The sequence below is a fragment of the Triturus cristatus genome, chromosome 1_2, assembly GCF_964204655.1.
Source record: "Triturus cristatus chromosome 1_2, aTriCri1.1, whole genome shotgun sequence".
Lineage (NCBI taxonomy): Eukaryota > Metazoa > Chordata > Amphibia > Caudata > Salamandridae > Triturus > Triturus cristatus.
In genome coordinates, this window is record NC_140580.1 from 863,027,310 (window position 1) to 863,052,823 (window position 25,514).

The window sequence follows — 25,514 nt, forward strand, 5'->3', positions numbered from 1 at the left end:
CATTTTAGACGTAACTTCTAACACCAATTAAACATTTTAAATAGCAGATGTTTCTGTTACCCAATTTAATGGTACTCTGTGGTGCCCAATTTACAGATCTTGGAATGGTTGGAGGCCGAGTCTGTCTTGTCCTGATTCATACATGTGACCTGTTGTACCCGGATATGAAACAGAAAACAGACTCCAGTCTGTGATGCATTCTCACGACCAAAGTCTGAAGTTATCAGAACTTCACAGCACTGCAAGGCCATTGTAATGGCAATACAGTACTATACAAATCTCTGTTAACATAAGATAACATATTATATGTTACCGCCAAGCATTTAACTCACTCAGCCATACTGAATATTAAGCTATTCAGACTTACTTAAATGTTATTGCCAAAAACAGACCATAACTACAGGCATGTTTGGTTGTGTGGTTGTAGTATGACTAACATGGGAAGAGTTGGGTGATGTGCAAAAGGTCCTGACATGTACATAGGACTGTCATGTCCACCCAAAGAAAGGGGAGGCACCATGTAAGGAATCCATAGAAACCACAGTTTATGGGATCATCACAAAATGAGGACAGCTGCCCTGTAGGTCATCTACTAACACCTCAGTAAAAGGCCTGTGTTCCTTACCCAGAGGTGGAGAAAGGCCTAATTTAAGGAAGCCACATGCATATCGGGAGTTTGTCTATGAGGTCCACTCAGAAACAGTAACGGTGCAAAGAAAGGAAATCTATGAATAGAATAGACAGGGTCTATAGGGTCCATCCTGAAGTGGTGATAGTGTAATCCAGACACATCTAGGAACAAAACCTCAGTAGCTGCATAGGATCCACTCAGAAGCTGTGAAGGGCAGCTCAAGAACATGTTCCACAAACCTTAGTTTAGGGTCTCTGGGGTTCACCCTGACACGGTTTCTGTGTAAAACATGGAAATATACTGATAGCCTCATTAGCGGGTCTATAGAACCCATTCAAAAGGAGTGAAGGTGCAACCCACCAGTATAGGTGAGGTTTAGAACAACCTTTGGAATAAATATACTTAAATTAACAAAACGACTCAAGGGATGGATGGAATGGTGTTAAAAGGCAGGGGTGCTTTAATATATCATGAAATATATATATTGTAACATTTAGTTGAAAAACATTTGCTCAAAAGTTGTTTTAGGGAAAAGATTAACATACTAATGAATGTGTGATATGAAACACGTCTTTAAGTAACGTAGCGGAAAATGTTATTCACAGAACTGAGCTTTGAACATTTTGGATTGTATTGGACTGTACTTTTATTAATTTTATTTTAAATAAATGATTGATTAATGCAATTGAAACCAAGTGATTACTGACAACCAAACACAAAATGTTATTACACATTACTTTATGGTGAAAAGTACTATATCAAAACACCATAATATTAATGAATTTAACATAATAATATATATATACTCACTGATACCCCTTCCCTCCATCTATATATTTAATATATATATAATATTATGTTAAATGCATTACTATTATGGTGTGTTGATATAATCTCACTAGATCATTTGCATTTCCATCAACAGTGCTAGAATATCTGTGCCACTTTGCTTGCCATAGATGCCAGGCATAGTATGTGTACATGTTACTGAAAGACGTGTTTCATATCACACATACATTAGTATGTTAATCTTTGCTCTAAACAACTTTTGAACAAATGTTTTTCAACCAAATGTTACTGCCACATCTGTCTTTCTAACAATAATTTACTTTAGCAAAATATAATACTTCCCAGTCAGTGTCATGGAAAAATTACGTCATCTTGTTATTTTTCACTAGAACATGTGAATTGCATATTTTTTATTCAATGACTTTTAAGTTTAAGAGGCTTTCAAGTGCTTGCTTATTTTCGTCTGGTTGTATGCGGAGGTGGACTCATTTTCTCAGAAATCAGAAGAATCCTGAAAGGCTAATGAGTCTGTAAGGTCCAGTATTTCAGAGTTACTGGTCTATTAAGGTTTTCCAGTTTTCTCTAAAGACTGATATTTTGTTTTCACGGCCTGGCTATGCTACTGCATAGCCTTATAACCCACCGTTGAGGGCTATACGAGTTGTTAAAGGCCCTATGGGCGTATAAAAAGGATGAGGGCCTTTAACAACAAGTTGGCCAAAGGCAAAAGGGCTATAAGGCTATTAGAACATTTCACACACAAAGAGTAGAATGTTAATACTCCAAATGGAACGGTGCATTGGGAAAAGTGTTCTCATCCAAATAATTTTTCAAGCAATATATAAAAAAGGTCCTTTTCTTTTTTTCCTTTTTTCTTTTCACAAGAAATCCATAAGTATACATAAATAATCCAACCAATGCATTTCGTTCAGAGCATCTCTTTTGAGCATGTATAATGTGTTTATATATTATTCTCATCTAATTTTGAAAGGACTCATATTTTGTTACATTTGACCGAGTGAAGCCCGGGGAGGGACACAAGACATGCTAAGGTATCTATGATGGGTGAACAACTCCCGTTTCCGTACTGACGGATTATGTTTTGTGAAATACTTCTGGAACCAACATGATTCATGTCTAGAAGGAAGTAAATTCATGCACCAACATTTAAATTTTTTGGAACAAAATATGAGTCCTTTCAAAATGAAATGCGAATAATCTATAAACACGATATACATGAGCCCTGAAGAAGTTCAAAAGAGATGTTTTGAACGAAGCATTTTGGCTGGATGATGTATGTATACTTATGGATTTCTTGTGAAGAGGGAAAAAGGAAAAGCAGTATTAAAAAGGACGTTTTATAAATATTGCTTGAAAAATTGGTTGAGAACTCTTTTCCCAGTGCACCGTTCCATTTGGAGTATTACTATTTTTCTGCTGGACAGAGGTACTAAACAATTGCAGGTACAGGAACTGCAGTGCACGGGACTTCGATTTGTTGAAACGTGGAGTCAGGTGCAGTATTTATGGTCTGCCTTTTTGGTCTAGAAATGTATGACTTCTGAAGAGTAGAATGTTCTATGTTACAAAGGGAAAAACAAAAAACAAACATTGAAATGTTGGAGCAGAATGCTTATATCAGCCATTATACAGGGCGACTTCATTGTCTTCATTGGAGCTCTCAACGTGCCAATGTTCTAATAACAGCTTATGACCGGATGTCTTTATTTTATGTCCTTTCAGTGTGTTTGGAATCCACCTTTGGCCATGACTGCACACTATCGTGTGAGGACTGTCGGAACGGGGGCACCTGCAACGAGGAGGAGGATGGCTGTGATTGCCCTGAAGGCTGGACTGGCATCATATGCAACCAGAGTGAGAAGAAGGCCTTTGTTTGCATTTTCCACCATTCACATAGCACCACAAGGTCGCATTTCAACACTTCAGAGAACCACAAGGCCATCAAGAATTAGGAAAAGCAAAGCAAAAATAGTGTAATGCAAGTGCAAATGGAAAGATTGGCAGTAGAGGATGTGTGCTGGAAGTAAAAATGACTGGAAGAGGTGAGGGGGCACGGGGTTGGAAATTAATACGTAGGAGTGAGCAAAAAGGCCAGGAGTGTGTGAATGTACTTACAGCAGTCAGAAGATAAAAATGATGTGGTTGTGGTCTGTTTGAAAAGAGATGGAGAATCCGACAGAGTGGAAGTAGGTATGGTGAAAATGTAGACGAAGCAGCAACAGTGAACAGATGGAACTAAAATGCATTTATTTTATTGTATGTATTTAACATAGGACTAACATGTAAGTGCAGGGCACTTGCAAGCACTGCAACTGTTTGTAATTATATAAAAAAACAAAACCGTAGCAGGCACCATGACAGCCTAGAGTCAGACCTAGAGCTGTGGAAGTGTAGGACGGGCTTGCTCGGAGAGTTCATGGGCCTGTCCCTCAGCACCCATGGAGGACTTGTCCCTCGATCACACACCCTGACAGCTTATGAAAATGAAAAGGGCGAACACACGGAAGCTCACTAACCATCCTTCCGTCCATCTATCCAGCATTGCATATTTCAGGTAAATCTATTGATTAGGTGAGCAATGAGGAAGGGCCTGTTTGCAAACATAAAGGGAAAAGGCATGCTAACTATTTCTTTGGGATCTCTGGGTACAGCTTCTCCCGCTCTCTGTCTTCTTTATTTCTAACTCATGACAGGACTTGTTTTCACTTATTTGCATTTTCATTCCTACTCTATAGCTTTAAATATCTCTTTCATTGGACTCCTAAAGAACTATACCTAAAGCCCAATCAGCTGATGGTATGCATGTCACATGTCTCAACATGGTATGACATTCATCTTCCCTCATTTCTTACAACACGTCCCATTTTTGCTTCTTCCACACTTTGGAACTACTTTGAAATTATCTTCTGTAATCTTCATGCTACCAAAAAAGCATAAGTCTCAATAGCCCTCCTGATAGACCAGTAATATTGTGTTTAAGCTTGATCCATCAACCAGTTGCACGATTCCTGGATACATGTTTGCAACAAACAGTGGCAAAAAGTTCCTTGTATATCCAAGACACCAGAGACTTCTAAAGAAAATGAATGCCCATTAGGTTGGATTCTTCCCCTTAAGTGTTGGTTTGCACCATAGATGTTAACTCATTTGCAATGGCAGTGAGCTGTTGGACTAAGTATACTAGATGAAGGAATAACAGGAATTCAACCTTTTGGCCTTCAATTGTTACAACATACTTTTTTATCACAGCTACTTTGAGTAGTAGGGAAGGTCTTTTGTACAGCTATCCAGAACTTTGATGAGTTTGAGCTTGACCTCTGTCTAGCTGAACATGCTCCTGACTCAATATAAGAAATATTTAATTTTACCAAATTGGATATGGGAATACAAATTAGCTAAACCAACATAGCCTTAAATATAGTCATTGTGTGAATAACCCATGTGCTAATAACATTTCAAACTGTCCAGCTTCTCAATACTGTCAATACTAGTGAACATTCTGAAACTTCCTTGCCGCTATTCTTATCATTGACCTATTCTGTTATAATTTTTTCAGTTAAACATTTCATTATTAGTAGTCAATTTAGGATTCGGTCAACCCAGAATGCACTCTGTTTCAGTTCCATAGTATATCAAATTCATGAGGGCAGACCCTACTAAAATATATGTATGTGTATATGTATATGATATCTCTATAAGCTAATGATGATATTTAATTTACCTATGAAATCAGTGAAGTATTCATTTTCTGTATATTAAAATGTTGTTCTTATAGAGACTTCTAGCTGCAAATCCCTCACCTTTTAAATATCCCCCAGCTGTGAGACTGGATCCGAAAAACCTTTCTGCAGTACCTTGGTACGCTGGAAGGTGGCACCTTGTGGCTCTGCATTTACCCTGTTCCTCTCTGGAAATGATGTGCGGGCCTATATAGGTGTCTTTCCCAAGTGCTGACATTAGTTCCTTCCTTTCCGTGCCTCCTGAAGTGGATCTGGGGCTCTCTCTCATCTCCCAGTGATGTTTACTGAATTTTTCTCTAAACTTGTACAGTGTACAAGAGATGCCACCCCTTACAATGACCGTTTTTAAACTTTGTAGGAACTGTTGCAAACAAATGTCTTGATAGATGCCTATAAGATATGCCTGTGGTTTCTGGGTTCGAGCCATGACTCCAAATCATGTGGAGACTACGCCTCGATAAACCCGAAGGCCATAACGGAATGAAAGGTGAAACTCTATGTCACAAAGCATAAGAAGACTCCAGGACTGGAAAATCCCAACTCCCCCTCTTCATCCAAACTTCACTGTCGGTCTTGTTCCTGTTCCCAGAGCTGTCACAGCCGATCCATAGGTCAGTCTTCAGCTCTTTGCAATTCCTCTGGTAATCTTAAAACCCACAAGAAGTTGAAACATGATTCCGTTCTCCTGCACCACTCAATCTTGCTCCCGAGGTCAGCCGACTGTGTAGCTGGTTTCAGCACAATCCAAGTTTCTGGGGCCTTCAGCCACACTGCGTCAGATCGAATAGTTTCGCTTAGCCATGCTCCCGCTATTTGGATCTCTGCCGACTCCCTTTGACACGCCTTCAGGTCCCAAGGCACCCAGAAGCATTCAACTTAGCATACCGCGGTGGGTTCAACCTCAGTGTCACTGGACCCTCCACTCTTACTTTCCTCTTGCTCTTATTCCAACTCTGTTGACGGCACCACTACCTACGCCAGCCCTGGGCACATCGATGCCGATACTGATTTTCCTGCCTGAAAACGCAACCCCACTTGCCACTTCTGATGCCAACTTGACGCTGCTCCAACCTAGGACGATGTCGTGCCCGACTCCACCCAAGGCGCTGATTCTACTCCTTAACATTCAGCCAAGACTACATTCTCTCCAATCCCTCTTAGGGACTGACTCTGATAATGAGTGCTGAGTTTGCTCAGCTCTACCAATATGACAAATTTGTGCGAGGACTTACAGGAAGCCATTGGCCTGATACCTTTCCGTAGACAGGTAAGTTTTTTTCCACCTGCTCCGCCACAGAAGCATCTGTCTCCTATGCCATGGTAAATCATAGATTGGCAGAAGTACCTAACCGTCAGCTCCCTACCTTGTAGGTGAAAACGAATGTCTTGACGGAAGTCCTCCAACCGGGGCAAACATCCTCCGAGCACCTTCTCCCCTTCAATGAGGCTCTGTTGGATGCTTTATTGGGGGCTTGGGCCAAACCTTGCCCTATCCCCCCCAGTCGGTAGACAAATTGCGAGGCACCATCCAGTCGCAGCCAGTGCAGGTAAGAGTGGTAGGGCGGTGGGGCAGGGACGGTGCGGGGGTAAGTCGACGGAATAGGGAAAATAAAATTCAAAAAATAAATAAAACCACTTACCTTGCTCTTGCCGCATCTCCGAGTCAGCAATGCGGCGAGCACAAAGTAAGTGTTTTTCTTTCTTTAAATTTTATTTTCCCTATTCCGTCATCTGTTGCCTTCCTCCACCCCGCCCCACTACTCTTACCTGCACCGACCACTACGACAGGCGCCGTTGCCCTGCTCCGGGTGACCCGGCTTTTCTTTCATAGCACCCCTCGGCAGAAAGCCTATTTCGTGTTGCCTTCCACCAGCCGTTCTAATCCCAACACATTTCCCACCACTCCTCCTGACAGGCAATCCAAGAGAGTGGAAACGTTCAGCAAACATGTCTTTTTTTCCACCAGCTTGGCCCTCTGATCTGATAATGGCAGGTGTTTGTTGGGATGATACTCACATGCCCTTTGGAGTTAGGTGACACAAGTCCTCCCTGGTGTGCCGGAAGACCTTCGACCTTTCTTTTCTGAGGCGATCCAAGATGCTGTGAGGTTCATGATTCGTTGTTCCTTGGACACCACTGATTCCATTGAGCGCACTATAGTCACCAGTGTTGCCATTCACTGCCATGCACAGCTGCAATCGACTGGGTTCTCAGGCGCCATCCATTCCTCATTAATGAATATTCTCCTTGCTGTGAAATGCCTGTTCAGGGAGAAAGCTGATTCCTCTCGCAAGCACTTAAGGTGAGCAGGGCTACTGTTCGTTCACTGGGCCTTTCTGCCCGCTTCACCAACCACAACAGTTTTACCATTCCTTTTGCAGCTTTGGCTGAGGCACCCTTTACTGCAAACCCATCCAGCCCTGAGAGTGAACCCAGCAGTTTCTCAGTAGGGGCAATGGTGCCCACTTAACCCATGGACACAGACAGTGTACTGCCCAGCTCACTGCCTCCTCATGGCCCTACCTGAGGCTATTGAACCATGTGATTGGCTGCACCTGACAAAACACAGGTAACAATGGCGCTCAGTGTGTGAGCAAGGCAGGAGATACTGCCGGAACTCGTAACAGCGAGAAATAAAGAGTGCGAAAATCATACCAGCCTGCTGTGTCGGTGTCTGGTTATGGAAAAGGAAACTGGAAATTGGAGTTTATATATCTTTCAGCCAGATATATAGATTATCTTATTATTATCTGGTGGGGCACCCAGGAGGAAGCATAGCGATACATTGCAGTACTTAATAACGATTTTAATCTGCGATTTATAAGTCAATTAAGTAAAACTGAAGTACCTTTCATGGATTTGTTGGTCTTCGTGAGGGATGGTAAACAAATGCACTAGACTGTATAGAAAGCCCACTGCAGGCAATGCAGTCTTGCATGCACGAAGCCAACATCCACGAAAATTCATACAAAGTATCCCTTATGGTGAACTGTTGCGATTAAAACGTAACTGCACCATAGACAGGGACTTCAAGGAAGCAGACAGGGAAGCATGTGAGAGGTTCAGTAAAAGAGGTTATTCAAATCATACCCTGTGAAAAGCCAGGCATAAAGTCCAACAGAAAGACAGAAAGAAACTGTTAGCCCCACAAACAAAGTTAAAGTTCAACAAAATGTAACCAGGCTGATATTAAATTATAAGGAGGATTCTGGTAAAATCTGTAGGCTTATTCATAAGCTCTGGGGCTCTTAAAAACTGATACCATCTTGGGAAAAGAGTTACCTGCAAGACCCGATATCACATATAGGAGACGTCTATCCATAAAGCATCTATTAGTACATAGCCACAATATGGAGAAAAATCGAATTAAATCGGAAATAGTGGGCTTCTTTTCATGCAGCAAGTGCAAGGCAGGCAGGAACAGCAGGAAAGTAAAATAAATTGAGGTACCAGGTAAAAATGAGAAAAGAAAGATCAATACATTGCTGAATTGCAACTCTGATTTTGTTGTATGTTGCCTGGTGTGTCCCTGCAAAAAGAAGTACATTGGAAGTACTGTCCATCCTGTAAAAAAACGAATCTTGGAACACAGCAGAGCAATTACAAACCGCGATTCCTCCTACCCAGTATCTAGACATTTCGCTGAATTACATGAGAGTAGAAGCAATTTGTTGAGTTTCTTCTGTATAGATCAAGTCCCACACAAGGAAAGAGGGGGCGATAGGGCCAGATCCTTAAGGCAGTTAGAATCTCGCTACGTAGTGGATATAAGGACACGCACACCATGGGGCCTAAACAGTGAAGAGGAATTACGGTCTCATGGAGGCTAAATGAATTTGTAAAGAAGTTCGTAACAGGCATCTTAATCTTGATCTTACACTAGATATACTGATTAATATGAAATTGGTTAAAAAAGTGTACAGTTGATGATAAGAACGATGGAATCTCTCCTCATTTGAATTTGAAAAATGAAATAGGTTGAAATGACACAGTCAAAAAATAATGTTCAGGCAATTATTATACATGAAATTGAGTTATTGATCAAATTATTTTGTGCCTCACTCCCCTCCAAACATTAAGTAATGCAGCAGTACAGACATAAAATGGCCCACCCAGGGCAGGATTAACCAAATTACTTGTGTAAATATGACACATTGCCATGGACGCAATGACGCAAGTTAAAAGACCATTGAAGATGGTAGGCCCATTCAGGGCAAAACAATATTAAAATATTAGACGTTTCATATGTATTATTCATGTTACTGCAAGTCGAATTATGACGTTACAAAATGGCTGCGGCGCTTACCTAGTTTTGTACGAGAGTACTATCTAGAGTCTGTTATTTATTTTCATGATGAGTCAACTGTCCAATCAATGGTGTTCTTGTTACATGATAAATCGTAACTGGTAGAGAAATGAATCGACATTGAGGAAGGCCAGGAGGCTGAAACACATTTGTCGATCCATTATTTGCAAGCTCCAATAAATGAATTAACAAGCAGCACCAGAGTGCCCGGCAAAGTTTGTTGATGAAATATTTAACGAGACCGTCCTCGCTGGTCGCGGCACCCACTGCGAGACAGCGGTGACCTTGACGGTGAATGGGAAATGAAAATATATATATATATATATATATATATATATATATATATATATATATATATCTCCTCCAACCGGCTCACTTTCCCAAACAACGGCGCTCTGAGATGGTACGCTGTGAACACGGCCGAGCCCAGCCTTCATTAAATTGCAGCAGTATTCCTTTCGGAAATATTCCACACGCACTCACGGATTTTGCAATTAAATTGTTCTCATTTATTTTACAGCAATGTTACCGACAACAAACCCTACGCGTTTCAGTCTCTCCTCAGACCTTTTTCACGGGTAACCAGAGCCAATGTCGGCACCATTATTTAAAAACAAATTTACATTGCATCACTTCCTGGTGTCTTGGCGCCTAGCATTCTGGTTATTGTAGTGCACTTTTTTTTGGTGTATTTTTTCAAACAGTGAGACTTATAATTTAAACAAACATGATGTGATTTCAAAGTTGAAATACAGTACAATTCAAATTCAATCCATGTATTTCAATTAACTCATTAACAATAGTGACTCACTCCATTATTTTTTCTGTGTATATTGTAACCTATTTCATTTTTCCTAACCCGAAAGGAATATTCCATTTCCATTTTCGTTTTTTGGATGTTTTGCTCACAGGGGTTCCGCCCTCTAGTGGGCCATTGATTACACATTTAACGGTTTATACCCTTATTTTTTGGGCCTTAGATGTACCCCCGTTTTTATGCTCTATTCTATCATATCATGCCCTCCAGTGGGCCATAATTTTACATCCTCTATGTTTCAATAATTTACCAATAATAGGTCACATTCTATTTTATAACCAATAATGTCTATTGTAACTACAATAATAATACCCTATTAGCTTCCTATAGTCCATTGAGTGACATTTTTGCATTATCCAACAGATTATTGTATACTCGGTAACATTGCTGTAAAATAAATGAGAGCAATTTAATTGCAAAACCCGTGAGTGCGTGTGGAATATTTCCAAAAGGAATCCTGCTGCAATATATATATATATATATATATATATATATATATATATATATATATATATATATCATGCTCAGAACTTGCCCGATCGGCAGGAAGCACTCAGATGCCGGGATAGGTTCCAAACCTTTATTGGTATGAACAAAGGCCTGCAAGTTGATCTTTAAAGCAGTTCAAATGTCCGTGATGCCTTACGCGTTTCGGAGTAAGGAAACTTCTTTTCCAGAGGCTTGGACAAAATGAAGTTGTGCGCGCTCTGTCCCCGCCCATTAATATTGCGAAATCTGCATGCCCTGGATGGGCTGCTCTGATGTGTCTACGCAGAGAGTTCTGGGATCGGTAGTGCAGAGCGATCCTTTCTCGATAAAAAGCACTATTTGATGCTGGTAATTACAAGCCGCCAATGTGGCCTCAGTCTGTATGTCCCGTTCTCATCCTGGTTAGGTTAGGGCGGGGCTGGGGTCCCGGTACCCAGAGGGAGGAGGAGTGGTTGTTGCTGCACCTTAAAGTGCACATGGCGATTTGGCCGGCAGTCTCCAGCTGGCCATACCGTCATGCGCACTTTGCTTGTTCTCCACCAGGCTGTATTGTACAGCCTGGGTGTAGAACATGCCCAGCCTCCCAGTCCCTCTCTGAGCATCGAACCACAGCACTCAGACCAATCACAACACTGCTGTAATGCATTGCGTTGGGATTGGCTAGGGGAGACTGGGAGCCTGTGTGCTTCCTGGTTCCTCCACCGGAGGAGAGGTGGCGGCTGGCAACAGGAGTCCAACGGTAAAGATCCCTTTTTTCTTTTTTTTTTCTAAACACATCCACCTGCCTCCCTGCCGCCACTGGGTGTAGGATCTACTGTGACATCCAAAATGCATGATAGAATCTGAATCACACCACGAAATGAAATGGATCAATGAACCGAATTAACAAATAGGAGGAAGCATTATGTGTGTGTGTGTGTATGTGTGTGTGTGTGTGTGCGCGTGTGTGTGCTGTACCATAGATACACGTTCTCAAACTAATATTTCTTTCCTTAAGGACAACATGTGCATATTGTCCACGATAGGCCATCCAACAAAATGCAAAAGCAAGATAAATTGAATAAATACTTATTAACACCAAGTGAAACTTGATGTCCTCTCATCGCAAAATACCCTCCCCAGGAGCCCTCGTCTCCCCTTGCTCCCTCAGCTGCTCACCACCCTGTTTATGTCCACCTCCAATCTTGTTCCTCTGCTCACCTCAGGCCCACAAGGAGCTCTGAGGTGTCACACACCATGTCTGTGCCCTAAAACCAATTGCCCTCCCTTTCTCCACTCTGAAACTGTAAAAAGGCGGCTCCTGAGCACTACATAAACATATAAAATCAATCAACCGATGTTAATATGCTCGTGCAGCAGTGTCACCCACTGTCTCTTTCGTTAAACTTCACTCCAGGAATGCAACATGCAGGATTTATTAATGCCAAATACTTTAGGAATTATAAAAATAGAGGTCTCAAGTGTATAATTACCTACTTTTCGAATTTAATGCACCTTCCTCTGGACTTTGATATAGCATCTGATGATTTCATTTGTGCCACTGTTAAAAGAAGCCTTTCTTCATCAAAACCATTTGAGTAAAGCATTTTCCGGACCACCACATGTCAGTTTATAATGTTGTGTACTGCAGTGCTTGGGGGGGTTGCAAGAACCCTTCATCTCACTTACAAAGACTGTTTGCGTGCCGTGAAATGTAAACAAACTCAGGCTAGTGAAAATGTTTAATAGCTCCAACAGACGGAACAATGTTTCAGTTTAATCTACTTTATGCATAATGAGAACACACATGTGCCTCTGTGAAAACAGCACAAAACAAGTGAACAAATTGTGACCACCTTGAAGACCAAATACTGAGCGCATGTTAGGTGTGGTACCCTAAGCTTACCTTTTTAGCCAACTCAAGCTTGCATTCTGGGACCTTCAGCTTTACTCTTGCCAGTATGAGTTTAAAATTCTCCCATGCAAAATGATTTTGTCCAAAAATCCAGGAATGACTGAAGGTGTCATACAAAAATTGGGCGCCTTGGCACCTATGCTGGTGTACATGTATGCCTGTTGATGAAGTTGGTATGCCTGTGTATTGGCTTTTAACATAACTTTCTGTATTTGTGTTGCCAGTGTGCGGTGTTGCTTGTAAGTGTGCTATCTCATTACATGGGGGCCTGTATAAATGTCTTCTGTGTACATTGGTGTCTGCCTGTGTGTGGACCTTTGGGGACATGGAAGCCTGCAGCTGCTTAATATATCCGCATGTCTACACTGCTCCCTGAATGTTGTGTGTCTTTGTGTACATAAACTGCCTATAAGCCAAACTTAATGTCTTTGTCAATGGTTGTTTCACATTGCAGCCTGCCCTGAAGGGACATTTGGGAGAAATTGCAGTTCTGTGTGCAGCTGTCAAAATGGAGGAACTTGTGATCCAATAACTGGGAAGTGCCGCTGCCCACCTGGGGTTGGTGGAGAGTCCTGTGAGGATGGTACTTTTAAGATTTTTAAAAAAAATACTTGCATTACAAATTCTGCAGTGTGCCATTCTTTCTAATAGCTTCTTATTCTGTATTTCCAGGATGCCCCAAGGGATATTATGGGAAGTTCTGTAAAAAGAAATGTAATTGCGCCAACAAAGGGAGGTGTCATCGGATCTACGGTGCCTGTTTATGTGACCCAGGCTTGTACGGGCGCTTTTGCCATTTAGGTAAGATGATGCTTATTATTGGATGCTTGGGCATGTGGGGTGTGCCACTTTCAACAATGTATCGGGTCAGAAATCACACTCATACATTTATGTAGAATGTATTCATTTTTGACACAACTCTTGTAGTTCATTATCATAAAAATAATTATTGCCCTGAAGAAGTGAGTAGTCCTGCGAAATATGCTTACCTAGAGGTTACAGATATGATAAATAATGTGGTCAGCAAAGATGTCATAGAAGATGTGGTGATTATACTTTGGATCATAAAAGTATTAAAAAGACTACTATATGACTCTTAAATTACAGGTTAGTATGAAATAGATATCACAATTAGTTTGCCCAGATTGAGCTTTAACTAAAAAGTATTGCAACATCGACCTACAAGGAAGAAGACAGCCCCCAGGTCTATCCGGTGCGCCGATTTCACTTCCTGCTTTTGTTACAGAGACATGACCTAGTCTATAGTTTTAAAAAGTAATGTTGCACTAGTATGGTGAATAAAACAAAAGCAGATGTAAAATTATGGCCAGAAAAATAATGGAAAAAGAGGAAGGACTCTTGCTTAGTGTACGTTAGGAAATGAATATTCCACGGTATTATTTATAGACTGCCCCTTCAGTCTTTTATGAAGAATTTCCATTATAGAATCAGGCAGATTCTTTAAAAAATATACATTTTCCATGAGGAGTTCGCACCTGTCATAATCCGAGATTACAAACTTTGGTTTAGATTGTTGCCGTTATCTAAAGGCCAGTGTCACTTTTAACACATTTTCTTGTTAAAAGACTGATATCGAAGGATGCACGAAGCTTAGTAAGTCGAATTTTAAGTAATTCCTTTATAGTTACTAAGTGAACCTTTGCTACGTGTGATACCATAATCCATAGCACTTTTCGAGCTAAGACTTGCAGGCTTGCGTTTAAAACTGAAAGTGTAAAAATTCAAGTTCAAGAATACTCAGCCAGAAAATAGTGGCATGTGAAATCATTTTTTTGGTGCAAAATTGCAAAAACATTACAAGAAATTTTGTAAAAAATGTAATTCGAGGGTATATCTCACATACAAGAGTCTCGCAAAGCACTAGCAGAGTGGAGAAGAAATTATTTCCAGCAAGACATTTTCACCTTGAACTGAGACATTTTCTTCCCCTACCAGTGTCCAGTCGAAAAAGGTATCCTGACTATCAATCCTTTTGTTTATTTGCCTAGCATGAATTACATAAATTTCACGACATTTAATTAATGTAAACAAAATTTCACCAAGGCTCACTAAAATGCCAGGACTAGTTGAAGGGGCCACCATAGCCGACTGGACACGCGTCAAAGAATATGTGAGACCAGAGGCGCAACTAGAGCCAAATTTCGAGGGGGGGGGGGCTACTAAAAATTTCAAGGGGGTGGGGCTGATTCTTCCAGCAATGTGCAGAGTGGAGATGCAGGGGCTCTAAGAAGGGGTGAAAACACAACTAAGCCTCGTTAGCAAGTAAATGGTCTTTTAAAGACCTGTGAAGTACTCTAGTGCGGCTGTGTTTGTGCCCGGGAAGCTGTCTCATCCGGGGGGGAGGGGGTGGTGTTAAGCCCTTTCAGCCCAATGGGCGTTGCGCGCCTGTGTGAGACTGAGAGTGAGAAACAGTGAGACTAGGTGAGTCGAAGTGAATCAAAGTGAGACTGAGTGAGTCAGATTAAGTACGATTTAGGGGGACTAAATGAGACTGAGTGAGAAAGAGTGAGACTGAATGAGAGGAGGTGAGTTAGCTTGATCTTGGGTGACTGAGAATGAGTGTGGCTGAGGGATATATAGAGAGAGTGAGTGAGACCGAATGAGTGAGAATATGTGGGACTGAGTAAAAATGAATGATGATGAGTTGAGACTAGGTGAGTTAGAGTGAAATTGATTAAGTGGTACAGAGGGAGTGAGATTGAATGAAACTTAGTGTGACTAGGTGAGACTGAGATGGACTGAGAATAAGCGAGTCAGTGAGATGAGTTTCTCAGTGAGTCTGAGTGAGAATGAGTGAGACAGAGTTTGAGTGAGTCAGAATGAGTGGGACTGAGTGAGAATGAGAGAGTATGAGAAAGTAAGAGTGAGATTGAGTGAATTGGAATGAGCACGACCGAGTTTAACCTAGTGAATCAGAGCAAGACTGGTTGAGGTAGAAAGTGAATGAGTGAGAACAAGTGAGACTATGTGAGAATAAGTAAGCATGCGTGAGTCAGAGTGAGACTTAGAGAGACAGAATGATGAGTCACAGTGAAGTTCGGTGAGTCGGAATGGGTGAGATGAGCGATACTAAGCAAGAGTGGGTGAGATTCAGTTTGTCTGACTGAGACTGAGTGAATCAGAATGCATGGGATTGAGTGAACATGAGTGTGAATTAGTGAGACTGAGAGGGTCAGAGTGAGAATGGGTGTGACTGCATGAGTCTGTGAGACTGAGTGAGTCAGAGTGAGTAAAAGTGCAAGTACAAATGAGAGTAAGTGATTGTGAGTAAAAAAGTTTAAGTGAGAATGTGTGGGAGAGTAAGACTAAGTGCAAGTAAATGTGAGAGAACTCCCCGAGCCCTCCAAGAAGAAGACAGGCTCGCTCACTGGAATTCAAGTGAATGATTACGCCCCACTACTTTTAAAGGTTACCAGCCAGCACTGATCCAAACACTACTATGCTTCTTCTCCTTCAGGCTGAGGATTATTCATTCTTGATCCAATGGCCAGCTAAATAACCTTGTCTATCTTGAGATCACCACCTATATTGTCACTTACCTCAAGCTCCTAAGCTTTAGACTGAGTTCCCAGCTTTCAGTGAAACTGACATGAAAAGAAAATGTAAGCCTGGTCTCTACAAACTAAACCTTCTCCAAAAGCTGTAACCCCTCTTGTTCGCCAACATGTCCTATTCAGGTGTACATCACTGATTTTGCAACCAGAACAAATCTAGGTAAATTCCATCTTTGGACGCCTACCCAGTATCTTTCAGAACACCATGGTTGCTGGACACTTCAGAGTAATCCATCTGGGCCATCCCCAAACCTAAAAGAGATTCTTTCCATCTTAAATGTGCAAGTGATAAAAGAAGAAAATCATGGGAGACCTTTAACAGTCCCCATTCCCAAAAGGGGAAAAAAATCAGTAAAACAAGCTTTTTCTTGCTTAGTGGCAAGTGGGTGAACCAATCTTCCTGAAAAAAAACACATATCTTCCTGTCTTTTCAGAAGACTTTGAGGCTCATATTTTCAATTCCCCATTAAGAAATAAATCAGTAAACCCAGAAATGTGAAAAGGGCCTCATGCCGTATTGAGTTGTTCTCTGTGTTGTATAATAGTCAATACCGGGCACATCAGAATGGGTCATGATGGAGCAATGTGCAAATCACGAAACTCGCAATTTGTGGTACTTTCCCAGCACAAATTCCGACAGATTAATTTGTGCATGGGATAAAGTGTGGCATTACTTCACCAGTTGTAATCCCGTTTCTGGGGCAAACTCCCTTGTAGCACAGGACTCAGAATGAGCCTTTAAATATTTTAATGCTAGCACTACTCGTTACTTTGCACTTTTTCATGATTATTGTGAATCTCTTAACATGAGTGTATTTTGTGTGCTTTTTAGTGTTAAATTTGACAGTGTAGAATTCTTCTCTTTCTCTTACTCTCGTTCTCTTTTTCACACTCTCATCCATCTTTATGTTTTTTTTATCTCAGCTTGCCCAAAGTGGGCCTATGGACCTGGTTGCTCAGAAGAGTGTCAGTGCGTCCAGCAGAACACACAGGAGTGTGACAAAAAGGAGGGCACCTGCGTCTGCAAAGCAGGGTACTACGGCAACAGGTGCCAGACAAGTGAGTGATTCAAAACACAGACTGTGTGAAAGTTCTCCTCAGAGCATATTTTATATGGGTTTTTTTTTACTCGATGTTTGTATGACTTGTGGACAAATCTGTGATGTTACGCCAAAGGCGGAAGAGCAGTGCTTAATTTGGAAAATAATAAGTGCCAGGGCCCTGACCAGGAGACAACTGCAGCTTGCACCACCCATTGCCCCATCCTTGCTGCCAATGACTGTACCAAAACAACTACTAACCATCTCGTCTGCAAGTGCGATAGTTCAGATTATTCCAGGTCCGAATGGCTGGGGAGGCAGACATTGGTATTTTTGAATGCATATTGTAGTCATAAACAACCATTGCTCTGCTCATCTGTAAATTAGGTGAGCAGCGCCACCATGTGGCAGAGTGTCATAAGTATGGTGGTGACAATTAAGTGCCGGTGCTGAGCACCGGAAACCAAATAAGTGCCGGTGCTGAGCACCGGAAACCACTGGCTCAAATTAAGCACTGCAGGAGAGAGAAGAAAGGAGAAGCAGAAGTGAGTATTACTAGGATGGAGGGCTCACTAGGATGCCACCAGCATCATACTCTGGAAGCACCCGTCCTTTGAATCCCGTGCAGCAGCCACCTCCACACACCATGGTGAGGGAACCCATAACATAGCTGAGTGGATGGGAGGTGATACAGCACAGTGGGTGTCATTCAAACTTCTTTCTTTCTCGCTTCTGTCTTTTTTCAGGCAAGTAAAGCAGGACTTTCCTGGGGGGCATGGGAGCTTTTAGGGTAGCCAGAGACACCACTGCCTCCCTTACCTTACCCGTTAGTAGCAGTCGCGTTTCCCCTGCTTCCTCTGGATTCTGGCATCATGAAGGCGTAGAAAGAAGAGAACATGAAGACCTTGGTGTACTTTCTGTAGCTCTCCATAACCTTCCTCGTGCCCTTCAGCAGCAAACAAGAAGATGGGACAAAGGGTTAACCTTTTGATGTCTTTGGAGGTCATAAATGCGCCTCCTCTACCCAGCACCTGGGAAGAAGAGGCACACTGTCTCTAACCGTCATTCTGGAAATCAGATTCCAGTTCTGGAATCCCCACGCATAGCGTCTTGTGACATCCGGCCACGCACTAAAACACACATCCTCTGAGGAATCTATTTGTTTGGAAGAAGGAGAGAGGGTAGTGGTGGCATGCAGTAATTACACTTATGTCATCAATTGACCAGCCCAGGATCCAGTCATGCAGCTGGTCGATTGGACATTTGCCCTCTTTCATTCATGGAAGGTATGAGAAGGTCGAGGGTTGTAGGTGGGATCAGCTCAGTAGTTTGGTGTCAATGTATATTTTTCTCACTTACATTGGGGCAGGAGTTCAGGAATTACGCTGGAGATGAGTCTAATTAGGAGGGCATTGTCTCAGAGTTGGGTTCATAGATTGAGAAAGCTTGATATTAAGTCTTTTTTCTGTGTCAGTGTTGAAGTTCCTGAATGGCAGGTGCCTGACACCAGGTACTCTACTGATGTAGCTTGGCTCTCATCATTACCTGAGGATTTTATATAGTTAGTTGTTAAGGTGGGTCGCTTGATTAATAATTCTGCTACCGATATACATACAAGCTTCAGGCCGCAGTTCCAACTCTCCAAGTGACCAACTTCTTTGTCTCTTCAAGATTGTTACAATGTTTGTCTAGTTTGTAATTGTATCACTTGTTATTCAGAGCGGTAGGAAATTCTGCAGCAGCAACAGCTTTATCAAGTAGGCGTTGACAACTATATCAAGTAAGATATGACAAAGCCAATCGTTTTAGCTTTAAATCAGTGGAAAGTTGTTACCGAACCTCACTAAGACCCACAGCACAGGCGCAGCAGCGGTAAAGACGTGCCCTCCTGCGCTGATGCACTGTCCATCCTTTTACCATGCCCATTTCATCTCTGCTTGTCCCCCTACTCGCTAATGCAAGCAAAGCCAGCTGAAAACCAATGACATCCAACCAGAAACACAAGAAGCAAGTTCAAACACAACACCCTCACTTTTCTCTCTGACAAACAGTAATGCCTGAAAAAACAGCTATCAATTTAGACCTGCTTTTCTACACACATAATAGTCTTGCATGGACCTTCCCTTCAGATCAACCATCTCCATTTCAGTGGCTGATACAATTTCTGAAGGCGACCCTCATTAATGACGAGTGTATACTGGTACCAAATGCAACTCTCCGATTAGAATCAATCAAACATCTAAGTTCTCTAAACTCGCTACCTACTCACAGCAGAGCAGGTCACATGTAACGAATGAGGCTTTGTACCACCTCCTCGTGCTCAAAAATCTGAGAGATGTCACGAAAACAGCTGTGTAGTCTCCAAACCAGTGCCATTCTTCTGCCACAATGGCTGTTTTCGTCTGGCAACACCCCCAGGGGTTCCACCACACTTTCACTGCTTACTTTGCCCACCAAAAATTTCTGGAAAGATGACAAGCCAAAACTTGACTCAGCAGAGTCCATCTCCCAGACTTTGCACACTGCAGATACCACAAAGACCAACAGCTGAACCAACACCCGTTTCAGACAAAGGAACTTAATAGTCAGACAAACATCAATGCAAGCGGAGAGCCCCAGAATGTAGAATCATAGACTGTGATTATGTCAGACACAGTCAAATCACCGTGGTTAGAACACCATTATGGAGGCCACTCTCTGAGAATACTCAGGTCCACTTCCCCCGAACCACAACCAACTCCAGTACCACAGGTCATACAAGATTTGCCTCCAACACCCCTAGATCCCCCGCACCCCCAACATGTGGCAGAGCACCCCTCTCAATGTGGAGTCTGCAATGAAAAGATCGCCCAGTCCCCAATCATTGATGATCTGATCAAGGAAATTCACATCCCTCTCCTGGGTACCACAGAGCCATGGTGGCCTCCATCCATTCACTCATTGACCTTCTACCAAATAATTGTAACCCCAGTGTGGGAAAAAGCCAGAGGCGCGGATACAATGATATTCACAGTCTGAGCTCAGCAGTTTTAAATGACTAATTAAGTGTGCTTCGTGGAATATCTAATTGAGCGGGTCTGTTCTGGGTCAGACACTTAACAGCTGCAGCAGTTACTGTTCGTAGCCAGAGAGAAAGCATGATGACGTATGAAAACCTGTACTGTAGCTGAGGCATTCTAACTTAAATGTTGTTAAAGCTGCAAAAGGCAGAAAATAGAAAGTTTTAGGAAAAGGCACAACATTTTCAGAGAATTTAGCAAATATTTGCAAGAAAAGAAACCAAGCCTGGCTCAACAAAGTTTAGGCCTTCACGCAAACGAAAACTTTATTTATAACGCACAGTTTAAAAAAAATAATAATAATTAATGAAACCAGAGTTAATTGGCCAATTTAATTTTAGAAAAATGTTTCTGCCCTGGTAAATTCATGAAAGTTTGCCTCAAAATCCTGACTGGTCGGTGGAAGTACTTTTATCGTTTGCCTTCATCTGGAAACATAACCTTCATATTGAAATAGATTTGAAATGTAGTGGATGCAGTGATTAATTCTTTGTCCTGAACATCATGCATTCCGTTGTTGGTGCCAATTCGTTTTTCCACGTCCACATTTGTAACATTTTTCAAAGGGTTTTTAGATGTAATTTGCTGAATTCTTAAGTGCCTCCTACTTACACACTTATATAACAAACTTTAAATGTATATAATATTGTTCCACATTCCTGTCTCGTCTTGAAAAGTGGTGCCTAAGTCCACAATCCTTACCGTGGCAAAACAGAAAAAACCTGCAACTGGGCTCAGATGCGTGAGGCACACATTTTATTACAAAAACTGAGTAAATATAGTGTTGTGTTTGGCTGAATTCGACATTGCGTTTTCCTCTGGGTGTATAAATGTCAGTGTCGACAAAGTTGGCGTTTCCGAAATTCCAAGCAAGCCAAAGCCGTTTAATTGCAGGAGAATAACATATTGAATACGTGATGAATGGGTAGCATTGGAAACCATTATGTTTGAAAACCCATGGCTGCTACAAAATTAATAAAATCTGGATGATAATGCCACCTAATTTGTTTTAATCACTTGATATTTTGCAAACTGTGCCATTTCCTTGTTCCATATGTCAGTAAACATTGCCACATAAATTGATCCTCCTTTGTAGATGAATTCCTGTGACCTTGACTAAAAGATGTTCTTGTTTTCACATTATGCTCTCTTCTTTATACCGCTGTTGTGTAAACTTCCTCCTATGTTGTGCTACGAACCCTATATGTGCTGTAACCCTTCTTTGCCTCTTAAGTTGTTCACTTTTGTATATGCCCCCCACCTCTGCCCCTTGCCCCTCCTAGTATCCTACATCAGCACTATTAAAATTAAACTACAAAAAATAAGGCCATAATGTTAATCGCCGTGAGGGTATCCAGGCGATTGAGCAGGTGAGTGGGTTTATGAGTTATTTGAAGAGCTTGGACTTCAGATTCTTGTGGAACTCAAGAAGTGAGGAGGTGGCCCTGATGTGCTGGGGGAGGCCGTTCCATGTTTTGGGTGCGATGTACGAGAATGAGCGACCTCCCGCTGTGTTTTAGTGAATGCAGGAGGTGTACGTGAGCGAGAGTGAGCTAGATTGTAAATGTCTGGTTGGCTGGTGGAAGTGTATGTTCTTTAGAATATGTTGGTCCACTGTTGTGTAGTGCTTTGTATGTGATTAAGTAGTTTGAATTGGCTGCGAATGTGGATGGGGAGCCAGTATAAAAAATATGTAACACAATGCAACAATATTACAATTCAATCTGCAACAACTCAAAAATGGCTCTTTCAACTTTTCATAAAATTGGAGCTAAAAAGAACCCAACTATGAGATCCCAGAAGTCCTACGACGTTTCCATTGTTGTTTTTATCCAATGGGGCAGAGATTGCGTTAGGGCCCGTCACATCCTTGCCTTACCACTGGTTGCCATTTCCTCCCCAACTGATGATGAGGCCTGTATGTTGTTCCTATGCAGTGGGGCCCTGTGTTGTCCAGCAGAGCCAGGTTGGGTTATGAACTAATGCACATGATAAAAAACTGATTCCTTGTATCAGGGGTCATGGCCTAGTTCTCACATCTGGAGACATGTCTGTTCCACGCTTACTCTCTAGATCTCCTCCAATATAATTCTGATTCTTCCAGATGCTCTATCCCACCCGAACTCAATCAACTTTGCAGCAGAGGAGTTGAGTTCCATTCCCGGCTCTACATATGACTATTCTGTGTGATTCTATATGTGATTCCCCAGGGGAGACGTAGGAATGGCGCAACAAGGATAAATACTTTTATTTCTCCTTGTTTTTTTTTCTCTTTCTATGCGTGCTGCATTCTATAGCACGCATAGAAAGAGGAAAATGCCATTAATGAAGGTGTCCCTTCCTGCAGAAAACAATCATCCCCGCTGCACAGGCACGCTTGCAAAATGATGCAAGGGTGCCTGCACTGGCGCATGGCAGCCAATTGCACTATAGCACAGGGGAAAGCACAGAGATGCATTGTATTGTCGTGAATACAGTGCATCCCTGTGCTCTAAAAAAGTGCAGCTAAATGGCTTGTGGCGCCATGCTGCGTCATTTTCTTGTGGATGAGGCCCTTAGCCTGTCACTTTTCCCAGTCGTTTTCAACACACTAGACAAAGGACATATTTGGTCGACAAGTCGTTCTTTTCACTCACATTATGTTCACAGCAGTGCAACAACCTTCCCATGAGGCAGTTATGAGTTCTGTTACTGTTCTGTCTTCATCAACTTGCAGTTCTTATCGTCCACCACCCAAATTATAAAGAGAACGTAGTTCAAAAAATTTGCAAGAAGCAGATTAATAAAATGCATGGCCTAGAAAGAAAGAAATAGCAAACTGCAGGAAGAGAGTTTAATAAAAGAAATAGAATTTCTCAGAAAAAATGGAGTGAGGCACAGGATCCTAAGAAAACAATCTGCAGAAACATGGAGAGTACTAATAGGTAGCTAGAAGTCCTTGAGTATGCTATGCATACGCCGGTTTTGTCCAGTCTAGCAAAACACATGTTTCCAAGACCCTGGAGACATAAATCAAAAATATGTCATACATTAGCTATGCGGATAAGCTTGCCTGATGCAGTAGTTGGTGGTCCCAGTACATGGGGCAGTTGCCCACATCACTTAAAGTTGCCGACCTGGGAAAACCAAGGTAATTGATTATTAACCAAGACATATGACTGTAGAGACCTATAATTTGCGATGGCACCAGAGGTCAGAGCAGTACAATAAGTGTGTTTCTCACTCTAAAAGGTCCTATGGGAGCGATAAATAACAGAGCTGAGGTTTCTAAAGCGTTGGCACTCATGGAATTGGAAGTGTGGTCTTCCCTCGGTGCAGTGAAAATGGTGTTATTGATTTTCAAGCTGTGCAATGCTAAACTTCTTGGATTTGTTTTTCTCTTAGAATGTGAGGCTGGTTATTATGGTGTCGGCTGCAAGTTCAGATGTGATTGCCAGCCTGGCGTGTCCTGTCACCACGTGACCGGCGAGTGCCAGACAGAGTGTCCGAGTGGCTACCAGGGGGAGGCCTGCGACCAAGGTAAGGCATTACTGTGCAATGTGGGGACAAATAGAGTAGAGCTGTGTGGACTACCTATCAACATTGTACCATTACTTCTGGAACATACATGGAATCTTACACTCCTGCTTACACACTTCAGGCAGGACTGATTAGTCAACCAAGTACTGGGTAAGAGCCTGAACTCTCAATAAACATTGAACACCTTCCGAGGTTCTCCATATCCTTGACTTCCTGTTCCTATGCTGTCTTCTCCCTTTGCTGGCTTCACCCTCATCAGTACTCTACTCTTTTGTACTCACATTATCTCGGTGGGCCATTTATGAAAGTCACTGGCCTCGTAGGGATTACAAGATCCATGGTTACTGCAGGTCTAGTGTTTTTCACCAGGATAGTGAGGCTTCTTAAAAGATCAAAAATGTCCAGGCACAAACTCAAAAGAAAACTGGGGCAGGTATGCAGGAACCTGGTGTGGTATTCCAATACCGCTGGTAAGTCATCATTTCTTAGGAGACACTCAGGTCCAGCTTGTAAGAGAGGGTAATTCAACCCCCCTCACAGTGCCAGGTACTCCAGTGGGGGGGAGCTCATCGTCTTTCATAATTGGCCCTAGATGCTTAAATGTAAGTATGTTAATGACCTGCAGACACAAGGTTACCAGATAACTCCACACCACTGGGACATCTTAGACTTTCCTTTAAAAATCATTGTTTTCTGGGAGTTGTAGTATTGATTCAGTTCTGTTTAACCAATTAAACTATCAAACAAAATGAGGGAATGCTACCCAGAAGACAGAGAACTGTCTAAGGATATTGGCAAGAGGAGTAGGTGAAGAAATAATCTTTCTTTAGAAGGCCCCTCACTCACCAACCTAGTTGGTGACATGCTTCATCATCGGGGCCCCACCGAGAGAGCCGAGTGCCATCCGGGTGTGCTGCAACACCTGACTACAGTGGAGCTGGTTTTTTGGAGTGAATAGTGAATTTTTTGAAAAAATAAAAATTGGCCAGATTTAGCCCAAAAATTAATTTATTCTAGGGTAATTTGGACAATGGTTAAAAATGTGTGAAGATACCACGAAAGGTTAAATTGACCTATGGTATCTTAATAAAAATTGTGAAAAAAGTTTACAGGTCTACATGTTTCAACCATTAATTCGATATTACCAAGGTTTTCGTCAGGACCATGAAAAACCTGACCCGGGAGGTACACACTCGCTAAGGTGTGCCCTGGCCACGGTCAGTAGTAGAAACCTAACCCGTTACTCACGGTTAGGAAAACTTCCTCCAAGTCGTTGAAAGTAAAAAATTTGGAGAGCAGGAATTGCGCACCTCAAGGGAGACGGGGTCACTCGATATGTGATATCAGATTCAGACCCACAAATCGAAAAGCAGTCCCCCGGGACTGGACTGATCACCGCTAGGCTAATATGCTTTTCGATTTGTGGGTCTGAATCTGATATCACATATCGAGTGATCCTGTCTCCCTTGAGGTGCGCAATTCCTGCTCTCCAAATTTTTTACTTTCAACGACTTGGAGGAAGTTTTCCTAACCGTGAGTAACGGGTTAGGTTTCTACTACTGACCGTGGCCAGGGCACACCTTAGCGAGTGTGTACCTCCCTGGTCAGGTTTTTTATGGTCCTGCCGAAAACCT

The 25,514-nt window shown here is 42.1% G+C and overlaps 1 protein-coding gene across 2 annotated transcripts in view; it reads left to right on the plus strand.

Moving 5' to 3' along the window:
- Positions 1 to 25,514, plus strand: part of MEGF6 (multiple EGF like domains 6) — a 1,140,767-nt gene that overhangs the window by 989,123 nt on the left and 126,130 nt on the right. For both annotated transcript variants that reach the window (XM_085609125.1, XM_085609129.1), the window contains 5 exons: positions 3,164 to 3,295; positions 13,142 to 13,270; positions 13,360 to 13,488; positions 17,187 to 17,321; positions 23,746 to 23,880. In XM_085609125.1, the coding sequence (XP_085465251.1) occupies positions 3,164 to 3,295; positions 13,142 to 13,270; positions 13,360 to 13,488; positions 17,187 to 17,321; positions 23,746 to 23,880 (660 nt within the window). The remainder of the gene's footprint in view (positions 1 to 3,163; positions 3,296 to 13,141; positions 13,271 to 13,359; positions 13,489 to 17,186; positions 17,322 to 23,745; positions 23,881 to 25,514) is intronic.